Source organism: Entelurus aequoreus, linkage group LG12 (genome assembly GCF_033978785.1).
Source record: "Entelurus aequoreus isolate RoL-2023_Sb linkage group LG12, RoL_Eaeq_v1.1, whole genome shotgun sequence".
NCBI classification, from domain to species: domain Eukaryota; kingdom Metazoa; phylum Chordata; class Actinopteri; order Syngnathiformes; family Syngnathidae; genus Entelurus; species Entelurus aequoreus.
In genome coordinates this window covers 50,767,605-50,782,289 of record NC_084742.1, presented here as the reverse complement: position 1 = coordinate 50,782,289, position 14,685 = coordinate 50,767,605, and the positions used below count along the sequence as shown (strand labels likewise).

The 14,685-nt window shown below is 42.3% G+C and overlaps 1 protein-coding gene across 1 annotated transcript in view; it reads right to left on the bottom strand.

Moving 5' to 3' along the window:
* The window catches only part of zanl (zonadhesin, like), a 167,512-nt gene that overhangs the window by 8,396 nt on the left and 144,431 nt on the right, over nt 1-14,685 (bottom strand). Inside the window, exons 95-98 of the mRNA XM_062064427.1 lie at nt 8,804-8,965; nt 8,590-8,720; nt 6,991-7,193; nt 6,778-6,913 (exon numbers count right to left, since the gene is read on the bottom strand). Of these exons, the coding sequence (XP_061920411.1) occupies nt 6,778-6,913; nt 6,991-7,193; nt 8,590-8,720; nt 8,804-8,965 (632 nt within the window). The remainder of the gene's footprint in view (nt 1-6,777; nt 6,914-6,990; nt 7,194-8,589; nt 8,721-8,803; nt 8,966-14,685) is intronic.

The window sequence follows — 14,685 nt, the reverse complement described above, 5'->3', positions numbered from 1 at the left end:
GTGACGTGTTTACAATTGGTGAGGTCAGCGGATATCTCCAGATATGGTAGAAACTTACCCAAAGTGCTTGGCGCATTGAAGTTTGATGGCCTAAGTCAAAAATGTGCTTATTTTTCTCTATCCTCTTATGGTGGGGCGGACTGGCTCGTACATGCACATGCATCCTCTGCCGTTGCCATTTTTAATACAAAGTAGCGTATAGTTCTAACTTATACCTTTCAGTAGACTGGCGGTGAAAGCGCTAAAAAATAAAACATGGCTGGCGGGGAAAAGACGCAGTCGAAGTGGAGGCACATAAATAAGAGCGGCCGCAAAACGGCGCATCCTGAGAAGACGGTCAGAAAGCGGCTTGAAAACGTTCTGTAAAACATAATCTATGCAAAATGTTGACAAAAGAATCACAAGGAAGTGTTTTAAATGTAGAAAATAATCACAGTATGACCTCTCTAAGACATTTTACTTTATTTCATATTATTATGACTTTTTTTTTTATAGTATTCTGATAGGTTGATTGGCAACACTAAATTGGCCCTAGTGTGTGAGTGTGAATGTTGTCTGTCTATCTGTGTTGGCCCTGCAATGAGGTGGCGACTTGTCCAGGTTGTACCCCGCCTTCCGCCCGATTGTAGCTGAGATAGGCTCCAGCGCCCCCCGCGACCCGAAGGGAATAAGCGGTAGAAAATGGATGGATGGATGGACTTTATTTCATAAAATCACAGTGTATTTTCTTAATATTAAATCTGTATCTCTGTTTCTCTAAAGCCACTGCCAATCCTGTATACCGTATTTTCCGGACTATAAGGCACACTTACATTTTTTTTTTTTTCCAAAACTCGACAGTGCGCCTTATAACCCGGTGCGCCTAATGTATGGAGTAAGTTTGGTTGAGTTTACCCACCTCGAAGCTATTTTATTTGGTACATGGTGTAATGATAAGTGTGACCAGTAGATGGCAGTCAAACATAAGAGATAAGTGTAGGCCGCACTATGATGGCAATATGACTCAAGTAAACAACACCAACATTTTAAATGTCCATTGAAAATATAGAACATCACACACGGCGCTCAAAAATCTATCAAAATGTTTTAGTATAACTTTGGTAAGCTATGAAGCTGCACCGCTTGAAGGATTGTACTGTGCTACAACATACGAGTATTATTATGGTGTGTGTATAAGGTAAGACATATTATCTGGCATTTTGTTTAGCAATGTTATGCAAAATAAACTTTTCTTACCTTCTGGTATCTGCTTATCTGTATTTCGGATCTGCATAAATCCAGAATAATTGCGCGCATATGCGCCAACGCCGTAGTCGATAAGCTTTTTCTTTTTCTCTACCTTCTTGTTATGGGACATTCATCCTCCACTGTTGCCATTTCTAATATAAAGTAGTGTAAAGTTCTTACTTATTTCTGTCAGTAAACTCAACACGAAAGCGCTAAAACATACCGGTGTAGTGAGTTTAACATTATTCACCCAATGTGGACGGAACACATTTCCGGTGTTGTTGTTTCCGGATGAGGAGATGCTGCTCCGTTATTGATTTCAGTAAAGTCTGACTGTCATTAAAACAGTTAGCTCCATCTTTTGACACTTCTTCCACTCCCGTCCTTGCACGCTACACCGCTACAACAAAGATGACGGGGAGAAGACGCTGTCGAAGGTGAGCCACGTAAATAAGACCGCCCATAAAACGGCGCATCTGGAAGCGACTGTCAGAAAGAAACATTTTGCCCAAAGAACCACCATTACATGTTATGTAGACCACAAGGAAGTGTTTTCAATTTAGAAAAAAAAAAAAAGTATAACTCCTATAATACGTTCTATAATCCGATGCGCCTAATATATGAAAAAAGATCAAAAATAGACCATTCATCTGCAGTGCGCCTTATAATCCGGTGCGCCCTATGGTCCGGAAAATATGGTAGTTTAATCTGTAGATGCACATACATAGCACACATTTGGGCTGTGGATTTAATGTGGACTTTAATGTTTATTTCCTAACAGCTGAACTTTTGAGTACTGCAACTTTACTCACGTAAAAATGTATACCGTAATTTCCGGACTATAAGCCGCACCTGACTATAAGCCGCACCAGCTAAATTTAGGGGAACATACAGATTGCTCCATATATAAGCCGCACCCGACTATAAGCCGCAGGGTTTTGATGTGTAATTACCGTAGTATATAGGGGTTCCTGCTACCACGGAGGGGATTGTCGGGACAGAGATGACTGTTTGGGAACGCAAAGCGTCCCATTTATTAACAATAAATCTTTCAATCATTCAATCAAACTTTCACATCTTTGACATGGCGAACAGCATTCGTGCAGAGTACAAATAATACAACGGTGCAAAGTAATACAAAGTGCTCACCTGTACGTTATCAAAATAACCAGCCTACCGGTATATGAAAAGTCAGTCTTTAATCATTGTGTCATCGTCTTCCTCCTGCGTACTAAAACCACCGAAATCCTCTTCGTCGGTGTCGGAGAAGAACAGGCCGTAAATAAGCCGCACCCTTGTATAAGCCGCTGGGACCAGAACGAGGGGAAAAAGTAGCGGCTTATAGTCCGGAAATTACGGTAGTTTTTCTGTAAAATGTAGGGGTATAACGGTACACAAAAATTTCGGTCCGGTACGTACCTCGGTTTAGAGGTCACGGTTCGGTTCATTTTCGGTACAGTAAGAAAACAATAACATATACATTTTTGGGTTATTTATTTACCAAATTTGCAAAATCTTCCACCAAAATTTTTTTTCTTAGTGGAATATTTGATGTGAAGTAATAATAACATTGATTTTGATTCAATATTATGTTTTGAGCAATGACAGTTTGAAAGAAAAAAAAAAACAAAGTTCAAAGTTAATTTAATTATTTATTTACTTTCCTTAAACATATAAAAGCATTCATCATATTCATGTCATAATAGGTGCCAGTGTTGCTGTTTTTACATTAGAGCTTTTATCCAATCAGAATTCAGCCAGCTAGTTGCCAGCGCTGTGTGAAAACTGCTGGACACCTTCTGAAGCAACAAAGCGGCGTCTGTGGTTAAAGGAGCACATACCGTCGATAGACAGTTGCGATAGCCAATCAAATCACGAGTTGTTGTCTCTAGGATGCAGCACGTTGAACGTGCGATTAACGTCTCCTGTGACTCACAACACAGTCTCAAATCACAAGTTGTGAGTAGTGAAATCAGGAAGTGCTATGCAAATCAACAAAGCCACACGGCAGCCACACTTGGCTAAAAGAGAAATCTGATAACTATTCGCTTTTTTAACCCAAGATGGCCGAAGGAGAGCAAAACATTGATTAGGTTGCAAACATATACTTGCAAGGCCATGTTCAAGAAGTACATTTTAAGAGAAGCTAGATCTCGTGAGATAAGGTTGGCCTACCCCCGGTGAAATCTACCAACTATGAGCGATACTCCCGGTTATGGCTTCCGTTCGGTGCTGCAAATTGTAAATTCCAATATTTCATTTCTTAATTTTTTTGACGGTACCACATTGAGGTATGTTTGACAGAGGGCTGCCGTGGCGGAGTCCAACTCTCACTGGAAACGGATCCGACTTACTGCCGGCAATGCGAGCCAAGCTCTGACACTGATCATACAGGGAGCGGACCGCCACAATCAGGCGGTCCGACACACTATACTCTCCACAGGACCGAATATCTTCTCCAAGTCCACAAAACACATGTAGACTGGTTGGGCAAACTCCCATGCACCCTCAAGGATCCCGCCAAGAGTATAAAAACCACACAGCTCCTCCTGAATCCGAGGTTCAACTATCTGGCATAGCCTCCTCTCCAGTAAACTTGAATAGACCTTACCGTTAAGGCTGAGGAGTGTGATCCCACGATAGTTGGAACACACCCTGTGGTTCCCCTTTTTATTAGAGGAACCACCACCCCGGTCTGCAAAACCAGAGGCACCGCCCCCGACGTCTACGCAACACTGCAGAGTCCTGTCAACCAAGACAAACCCACAGCATCCAGAGCCTTAAGGAACTCCGGGCAGATCTCATCCACCCCCGGGGCCCTGCCACCGAGGAGCTTTCTAAACAACCTCAGCCCCAGAAACTGGAGAGCCCACAACAGAGTCCCCAGGCACTGCGTCCTCATTGGAAGACGTGGAGGTGGGGTTGAGGAGGTCTTCGAAGTATTCCTTCCATAGATCCACAACATCCGCAGTCGACGTCAGCAGCACACCGTCCCCACTATACATGGTGTTGACAGTGCACTGTTTCCCCCTCCTGAGGCGGCGGATGGTGGTCCAGAATCGCTTTGAAGCTGTCCGGAAATTGTTCTCCATGGCTTCTCTGAACTCCTCCCATGTCTGAGTTTTTGCCTCTACAACCGTCAAAGCCGCACACAGCTTGGCCTGTCGGTACCTGTCCGCTGCCTCTGGAGTCCCATGAGCCAAAAAGACCCATGTGGAGGGGGGCGTGGCCTGCGGGCCTGCAGCGAAGCAGTGTGTGTCGAAGTCAGCGACAGGTGCATAGATGGCGCAGGTGGGCCTTATTATCTAATCATCTGTCGCTCTGTTTAAGCAGCAACCGGGGAGACGATGTTGTGGGAGCTGGCGTGAGAGCGAGAGTGTGCCTGTCAAAGCCACAAAAGACAATTGCTGGAAAGCAACACACAAGACTTTTATTGAAAAATAAAACTGTATTGCACCATGAAACGGGCTCGCATGGAAATGCTTGGTGGTCTGGAGGACCCACTGGAAGGCGACTTCCACAACCCGATTGGACACCTTCAGCTTGACGGCACCCCTCACAGTTGGTGTCCACCAGCGGGTTCTGGGATTACCACACGGCAGGCACCGACCACCTTGCGGCCACAGCTCCGATCGGCTGCTTCGACAATAGAGGCACTGAATCCCAGCGCCTCCCTCGTCACATGTTCGAAGTTCTTCCGCAGGTGAAAATTAAAACTCTCTCTGACGAGAGACTCTGCCAGACGCTCCCAGCAGACCTTCACAATGCGTTTGGGTCTGCCAGGTCTGTCCGGCATCCTCCTCCAACATCGGAGTTGACTCGACACCAGGTGGTGATCGGTTGAAAACTACCCCTCACTTCACCCGAGTGTCCAAAGCATTCATCCATCCATTTTCTACCGCTTGGGGTGCTGGAGCTTATCTCAGCTGCATTCGGGCAGAAGGCGGGGTACACCCTGGACAAGTCGCCACCTCATCGCAGGGCCAACACAGATAGACAGACAACATTCACACTCACATTCACACACTAGGGCCAATTTTAGTGTTGCCAATCAACCTATCCCCAGGTGCATGTCCAAAGCATGAGACCGCAAATTTGATGATACAACCACAATGTCGTCGAACTGTGGCCTAGGGTGTCCTGGTACCAAGTGCACATATGGACACCCTTACATTTGCACATGGTGTTCGTTATGGACAATCTGTTACGAGCACAACAGTCTAATAACAAAACACTACTCTGGTTCAGATCAGGGCAGTCGTTTCTTCCAATCACTGTCGTTGCCAACGTGAGCGTTGAAGACCCCCAGTAGAACAAGGTAATCACCAGAGGGAGCACTCTCCAGTCCTCCCTCTAGGGCAGACCTGGGCAAATTATGCGGCCCGTTTAGCTTTTCAATCTGGCCCGCCGGACATTCCCAAATATTGTTTTTAGATGTTTAAGATGGAAAGTGTAGCTGCCATTACGATGTGCAGTGATGTTTTCTAATGACCGTAAATCTTGAACTATACTAAGTCTTTCAATGCTTGGAGTCTGGAAGATATACTAGTTACTATGGTCATCTAATTAGTGACTATGGTCATCTAATTAGTTACTTTGGTCATTATCTCAGATTGTAGGTGGGTTTTTTTTTACCCTTCGCGTTCATATTTCACTATGTTTGTTGCATTTTGGTTGTGTTTCGTTTGATTGTAAAATATGTTGTCAATACTCAGTGTTTTATCCTTAATAGTTAATATTGTAAATCCCACATTCTCTATTTTCATGTACATTCTGGGTGTCTCATTCAGTAAAAAAAAATTCAAATTCCATTCTTTTTTTAAGGCGGTCTGTCATAACGTTTTTAGCTTTCAATCATTATTGTGAGGTTTTGTATTAGTGTTCCTAAAAATAGATATACCGGCCCCCAGACACAATTTTTTATCTAAATCTGGCCCCCCGAGTCAAATAATTGTCCAGGCCTGCTCAAGGGAGTCCAAAAAGTGAGTGTACTCTGAGCTGCTGCTTGGTGCGTAAGCACAAACAACAGTTAGGACCCATTCTCCCACCCCGAGGCTGAGGGAAGCTACCCTCTCGTCCACCGGGTTAAAGTCCAACTTGCAGACTTTGAGCCGCGGGGCAACAAGTATTGCCACCCCCGCTCGTCGGACCGCCAAGGGCCCTGCCTTCGACTGCCGCCCAGCTCACACTGCACCCGACATCTATGGCCCCTCCTATGGGTGGTGAGCCCTTTGGAGATTTCGAGTGCATATTATTTAAAATGTTATGGTTCTGTCAGAAATCTGATTAGTGGGGTGGCAATCCTTTGATTTTGTATTTTTATATCTGAATGTCAGGCATTTTAATGAGGGTGTATGTTGGGTATTTACCGTAATTCAAGTGCCAAATGTTGGGAGTTATGCATCTTTCTATTGCTGTTCCAATTTCTGGTAACATTACGACTCTTCTAACTGTATAACGTTATTGAAACATTACAACTTTTGTGTTCATTCAATGACTTCATTCTCATTTCCCCCCTTGTAATGTCACAACGTTATTATTGGTACTAACCTTTATGGCAGTCGCGTTTGTAGTTGTAGACAGTGCAGACGTATCCCTCCTGGCATCTTTTGTCCAGGCACACGACGCCAGTGGCGGTGCATGTACATGCCTGAGAACAGTCTTCTGTCACGAAGGTTTCCTTCAGCTGGAAGTGCAGACAAATACAGACGTGACTAACTACGTAAAGGATCGTAACCTGAAGAAGACAAATGAGGTGTTTACGGGGTAGTATCTGTCGAGGAACATGCAGCCGCACTGGGCATATGGCATGCACGCGCCCTCGCTCATGACGAAGCCAGCGTTGCACTGGCAGCCCTCCGCGCAGGAAGTGACATCACACTGCGACGGGGCCGCCAGGTCGGCACAGGAAGAGGGGCACTGCGACATGCAGGACAAGTAGCTGCTGTTCGCTTGGCACGACAACTCTGGAAGAGAGAGGGGGAAGTGCTGTAAGTCAATATGATTGCATGGCATACCAATCCCTTGCTACTGTCATAGTCTATCCAGCCAGAGCACTTCCCTGTTGCGCTCACTTTTTGTTTGTCTAATTATTAAATATCCTTTTTTCACTGCAAGCTGCCATGTTCGTCTGCATTTAAAATCACTACAAACTTCCTCGTCATGGACCGCTTAGTAACATTGCGACTCGTTAGCTTTTTTCGTAATTTTCTTGCTACTTCATTGTTGTACAAACGTAGTATTATCAATTGTAATTAGAGATGTCCGATAATGGCTTTTTTGACGATATCCGATATTCCGAAGTTGTCCAACTCTTAATTACCTATTCCGATATCAACCGATACCAGTATATACAGTCGTGGAATTAACACATTATTATGCCTAATTTTGTTGTGATGCCCCGCTGGATGCATTAAACAATGTAACAAGGTTTTCCAAAATAAATCAACTCAAGTTATGGTAAAAAATGCCAACATGGCACTGCCATATTTATTATTGAAGTCACAAAGTGCTGAATTTTTTTTTAACATGCCTCAAAACAGCAGCTTGGAATTTGGGACATGCTCTCCCTGAGAGAGCATGAGGAGGTTGAGGTGGGCGGGGTTGGGGGGTGGGTGTAGCGGGGGGTGTATATTGTAGCGTCCCGGAAGAGTTAGTGCTGCAAGGGGTTCTGGGTATTTGTTCTGTTGTGTTTATGTTGTGTTACGGTGCGGATGTTCTCCCGAAATGTGTTTGTCATTCTTTTTTAGTGTGGGTTCACAGTGTGGCGCATATTTGTAACAGTGTTAAAGTTGTTTATACGTCCACACTCAGTGTGACCTGTATGGCTGTTGACCAAGTATGACTTGCATTCACTTGTGTGTGTGAAAAGCCGTAGATATTATGTGACTGTGCCCGCAAGCAAAGGCAATGCCTTTAAGGTTTATTGTCGCTCTGTACCTCTCCCTACGTCCGTGTACACAGCGGCGTTTTAAAAAGTCATACATTTTACTTTTTGAAACCGATACCGATAATTTCCGATATTACATTTTAAAGCATTTATCGGCCGATAATATCGGCAGTCCGATATTTTTGAACATCTCTAAATGTAATATAAATTAATCTCGTAATGGATGTGCTCTCATAAATGTTGCAACCTGATTGCTATAATATTACAACTTTGTTTCACAACTTTTTGAATGTTCTCCAATTTATTCTCACAAGTAACAACTTCACACTACTTTCACCAGATTGCTACTTCATTTTTGTTATTAATTCATCAAAGAACTCACTGTGCTCCACCAAAATGCAACAATATGTTTCAATGAGTAGCCTTGAAAATTGTATGGTAGAAGGAAAGGAAAAACAAAATCATCACGTTACCACAGGCTAGTTGTTGCCTCCATGGTCCCAGGGGGACTCCTGCCTCCTGACAGGCAGCAGCATAAGCTTCGTAGCTAGCACAGCGTAACTCTTCACTGCCCTTCTCAGCACACAGGTCGAACACACAGTCGCTATAGTGTAACAATAATACTCATCATTATTATTACAAGTCTTGTTGCTGTTCTTATTATGCTGTAATGACAGTCGTACTCACTCCTGGTAGCTTGTAGGCGGTAAGATCGCGTGACAGGCAGAAAACGGTCCAGTCGGCTGAGCGAGTGCTCCACATTTAGCGGTGTCGTTGTAGATGGTCAGCTCATCCTCGGAACAGTCGGACGTCTCAAAGCCTGAATCTGGTTCTGTGTCCCTTTCTCGCCTGGACAAGACAAACAAATACATATATTCAAAACATTTTAAACATTAGAATCTGGGTATTATCTTCGACCCAACTCTCTCGTTTGAGTCACACATCAAGAATGTTACTAAAACGGCCTTCTTTCATCTCCGTAATATCGCTAAAATGTGTTCCATTTTGTCCACTAGCGACGCTGAGATCATTATTCATGCGTTCGTTACGTCTCGTCTCGATTACTGTAACGTATTCTTTTCGGGTCTCCCTCTTCTAGCATTAAAAGATTACAGTTGGTACAAAATGCGGCTGCTAGACTTTGACAAGAACAAGAAAGTTTGATCATAATCCGCTTATACTGGCTCACCTGCACTGGCTTCCTGTGCACTTAAGATGTGACTTTAAGGTTTTACTCCTTACGTATAAAATACTACACGGTCTAGCTCCATCCTATCTTGACGATTGTATTGTACCTTATGTCCCGGCAAGAAATCTGCGTTCAAAGAACTCCGGCTTATTAGTGATTAACAGAGCCCCAAAAAAGTCTGCGGGCTATAGAGCGTTTTCTATTCGGGCTCCAGTACTCTGGAATGCCCTCCCGGTAACAGTTAGAGATGCTACCTCAGTAGAAGCATTTAAGTCCCATCTTAAAACTCATTTGTATACTATAGCCTTTAAATAGACCCCCTTTTTAGACCAGTTGATCTGCCGTTGCTTTTCTTTTCTGCTCTGCCGCCCTCTCCCTTGTGGAGGCGGGGGCAAAGGTTCGGTGGCCATGGATGAAGTGCTGGCTGTCCAGAGTCGGGACCCGGGGTGGGACGCTCGCCTGTGCATCGGTTGGGGACATCTCTGCGCTGCTGACCTGTCTCCGCTATGGACTGGACTCTCACTATCCTGTTAGATCCACTATGGACTGGACTTTCACAATATTATGCTAGACCCACTCGATGTCCATTGCACCGGTCTCCCCTAGGGGGGGGTCACCCACATCTGCGGTCCTCTCCAAAGTTTCTCATGTCATCCAACTGGGTTGAGTTTTTCCTTGCCCTGATGTGGGATCTGAACCGAGGATGTCGTTGTGGCTTGTGCAGCCCTTTGAGACACTTGTGATTTAGGGCTATATGAATAAAATTTGATTGACATTGATTGATTGATTGATCTCATATCTTTGCAGCTTTTTCCGGGAACATTGCAACGTCATCGTCCTCTTACTGTACAACGTTTTCCTCGTCACTTTGAAGCCTTGGAACATAATTGTTATAAATATATATATTTTATTATATTTAATGATATATATTTATTTTGCTTCTTTCTAGGGCTGTCTTCAAATAGTCAAAGATTCAACGATTACATTCAAAGGGGTCTGATTCCACTATAAACCTTGCAGTCACAAGAGAGCGATCGCTGCTTTCGGACGCTGCTTCCTAGTGAGCAGAGGCGGTCCTGGCTAGATGTACGCCCTGGGCAACCATCCCTTGCCCCTCCACACACACACACACAAAAAAAGACTTACCCCTGAACAACAATGTATGATATTTGTCACAGCTGGTTACACCAGGCCGTGCCTTATGTTGCGTTTTGTTCGTGTTCTTCAATGTTTTGTGTTAGTTCCTGTCCTGTGCTTTTATTTTGGCTGCTTTTCCGGTTTCGTTGGTGTTTTCCCCTGGCTGCTTCAGTTCTGTCCCCGGAGCATTTCTCCTCACCTGTTTTCTGTTTGCAATCAAGACTACTTAGGTTGATGCTTTTCCCTACCTTCGTTGTCGGGACATTGTTATCAATTCTCGACCATAGACGAGCCTTTTGATGCTAAGCGCAAGTACACCCGTACTTTGTGGACGCCGTCTGCTCCACATTTCCTGTAAGTGTTTTGCATTTTGTTTTGTTTTCGTCATAGCAGATCCGGGCAGAGCACTACCCTGTTGCTTTCGTTTTATCAATAAATAATACATTTTTTACTGCACTCTGCTACCTCGTTTGTCCGCATCCTAAAATCACAACAATCTCCTGCGTCTTACACGACGCACCGTTTATCAATGCATGACAACATTATATTGTATTATTTTATTGTATGATCTTAAATACAAAAAGGTAACACGAACAGGGGGGATAATATATATATATATTAGGGCTGGGCGATATATCAATATACTCGATATATCGCGGGTTTGTCTGTGCGATATAGAAAATGACTATATCGTGATATTCGAGTGTACGTTCTCACGCAGTTGCTTTTAGTTGCGGGCATTACACTGCATGCGTTTCCAACTCTTTCTTGTCTCTCCTTCTCACAGAAACTTAAAACAAGCGCACCTTCTTACATACGTCATGTGTGCAACGTCACACGCTCCCGCGGAGCAGACAGGTAGCGACATGGTAACGTTAGCTGTGATGCTAACGGTGCGGTGCGGGTGGTAATACGAGAGAGAGAAGGTGCGAATCTGGTAACAAATGAAGGAAGAATTAATTCAAAACAGCACGGGCTCCATCGTCTGGCGGTGGTTTGGCTTCAAGCGGGAAGATGTTGAGCAATTATGCGGCAAAAGCTTTGCTACAAAAAGTAGCACCACTGCTAATGTAGCATGACTTGAAAAGTCACCTGCTAGAGAATGAAGAGTGCTTGAAACTCCACATGTCAACATCTCCGTCCGGTGCCACACCAACAAAATGCCCAAGCTACTATTTCCAGATCAACACCGTATGAAAAAAATAGTCAACAACCGAAGAAGATAACGTCCGCAGGAACCTACCACATAGTGAAGGACATACACTATTTGATTTCCTATTATGCAGCTCATTTTTATTTGACACTTATTGAAATATCTTTTGTGACATCATGCACAAAAGTGCACTTTATTTGTTTTAAACTATTCTAGTGGCGTTCTGTACAAAAAGTGCACTTTAATTTAGTGTTGTTTTGATATGTCTTCTTAGTGACATCATGCACAAAAGTGCACTAATAGCTTGTTTTAAAATGTCTCTGACAATCTTGCACTTTCTGTTTTGGAAAAACATGAATGTTTGTGCCACTGCTTAATAACTGTTTAATAAATACAGTTTTGGTAAATTTACTCTGTCTATCTGTGTTGGCCCTGCGATGAGGTGGCAACTTGTCCAGGGTGTACCCCGCCTTCCGCCCGATTGTAGCTGAGATAGGCTCCAGCGCCCCCCGCGACCCCGAAGGGAATAAGCGGTAGAAAATGGATGGATGGATGGATGATTATATGCATCAAGTGTTCATTCAGGGCTAAGGCAAAAATATTGAGATATTGATAAAAGGCCATGTCGCCCAGCCCTAATATATATACATACATGAAATACAGTATATAAACAATGTAAAATGTAAATGTAAAAAAAAAGGATCTAATAACTAATAATAAAATAAAACAATAATAAATAACTAATAATCTAATAATAAAATCCATGACGAGAACTAACAAAAAAAATTTAATTACTCTATGGAGCATAAAAACGATTCCTGCAGTAAACAATTTCATATTTCACATACGAGATTTATTTTGCATCATCCCAATAACACCTGAACAGTTCCAGTTATGATGACACACCAGTTGTGTACATGCAGCAGATAATGAACATAGTAGGAATTTAGTGCTCAGATTGTACCAGATTTTTCAACCCGTGTTTGTTGACAACTGACATCATTTATATGCACAAATCATTTGCAGTCTGGACTTTTATGGCGCGTTCCCCTTTGTACTGGGAACTCCATATAAAAATGGTTATGGCGGCGGTAGTCTATAAAAGTGGCAAGTATTGTTTTGATCTTTTGTGTGTGTCGCCCACATTGCCCACAGCAAAAAGCGGTGCCGATGACCCGTAACGTTATTTTGTAGCTTTGTTTATCTAAAGTTATGACTTTTTCCCATAATAGTACACTTTATTCTTGTATTATTACGACTATTTCATAACCGTATGACATTTTCTTTGAACTTGCTGCACTATTTGTGTAAAGTTGCATTTTTATTTTGATGACGGTAGTATTGTACTTTATTACAGGAAAAACTTGATGTAATACTTATTACAGCTTTTGTCTCGTAACCTTGCACTTTTATTGATGCACAAATCGTATTTCTTCCAAGTAATTAGTAGTCACACCAAAATTCTTCAATTTATTCTTCTTGTTCTCCAGATTTTGGCGCACTCTACCTTCCACATTTTTCATCCGATTCAAACCGTTCAAACTTCAAACTGTTCAGCCTACTCGGGAATCGCGGCCTTTCCCCTTGACAAATTCCAAAAATTCCCAGATTCCCCAGAATTCCAGGTTTTCCGGGACATTTTTCCCATTCAAAATGAATTGGCCATTTTTCAAACGTCCACAATTTACACATTTTTCAACCGATTCAAACCATTTCACCTTCAACATATTCCACTCATCCTGGACATTCAAACTATCATTTTTTCCAAATAAAAAAAATATTCCAAGAATTCACATAATTCCCGTTTCTTCAAACCCTTTTTCACAATTTTTTCTGTCGACTACTCCTTCTACATTTTTCAACCCACTTCATTCCTCTTAATCAGAACTGGAAAAATGCCTGGTTTTCCCAAAATTCCAGGAATTCCGTAATACCATTTCTCAATTACATTTTTTACTATTTCAACATTCTCTACCGATTTGAATGTTTTAGCATTTTCAAAAAAATTCCCTCTTTTCCCAAAATTCCAACATTTCCAAGAAATTCCCATTGAGTGAATGGGACGTTTTTCAAAGTTCCACAACTCCCACATTTTTTTTTATCCGATTCAAACTGTCCTATTTTCAGCCCATTCGGGAATGATGTGCTCTCCTTCAACAATTCTAAAAAAATTCCCGGATTTCCTAGAAATCCCAGTTTTTGGGGACATTTTCCCCATTCAAAATGAATTATCCATTTTTCAAACTTCCACAATTCCCACATTTTTCCACCGATTCAACACATTCAATTCATCCTGAAAATTCAAACAACCATTTTTCCACGTTCAATACATTTCCAGGAATTGCTGTTTTTTTCTAACCTTATTTCCAACCTTTTTAGTGAGATGACTCCTTTCACATTTTTCAACCCATTTCAACCGTTCCACTGTCAAAACATTTGTTTTAGTCAGGACAAAAAACAAGTTGGTTTAAGAACTTAAAAAATTCCCGGTTTTCCCGAAATTCCGTAATACAATTTTTCAATAAAAAAACTGTTATTAACTTCAACATTTTTTGACCGATTTAAACAATTCTAACACCAACCAATTCAGCTCATTCCGGACTTTCATTCTCTTAATAATTAAAAAAAAAATCCCGCTTTTCCCAAATTCCCAGGAAGTTCCCATTGAAATGAATGGGACATTTTCCAAGTTGCACAATTCCCACATTGTTCAACCTATTCAAACCATTCCAACATCAACACATTCAATTCATCCTGGAAATTCAAATAACAATATTTCCACATTCAAAACATTTCCAGGAATTGCTGTTTTTTTCTAACTTTATTTCCAACCTTTTTTAGTGCGATGACTTCCTTTCACATTTTTCAACCCATTTCAACCGTTCCACTGTCAAAACATTCCTCTTAGTCAGGACAAAAAACCAAGTTGGTTTCAGAACTTAAAAAATTCCCGGTTTTCCCGAAAGTCCGTAATACCATTTTTTAACTAAAAAACTGTTACTACTTCCAACATTTCTTGACCAATTTAAACGATTCCAACACCAACCAATTCAGCTCATTCAGGACATTCGTGCTGTTAATCATTTTCAA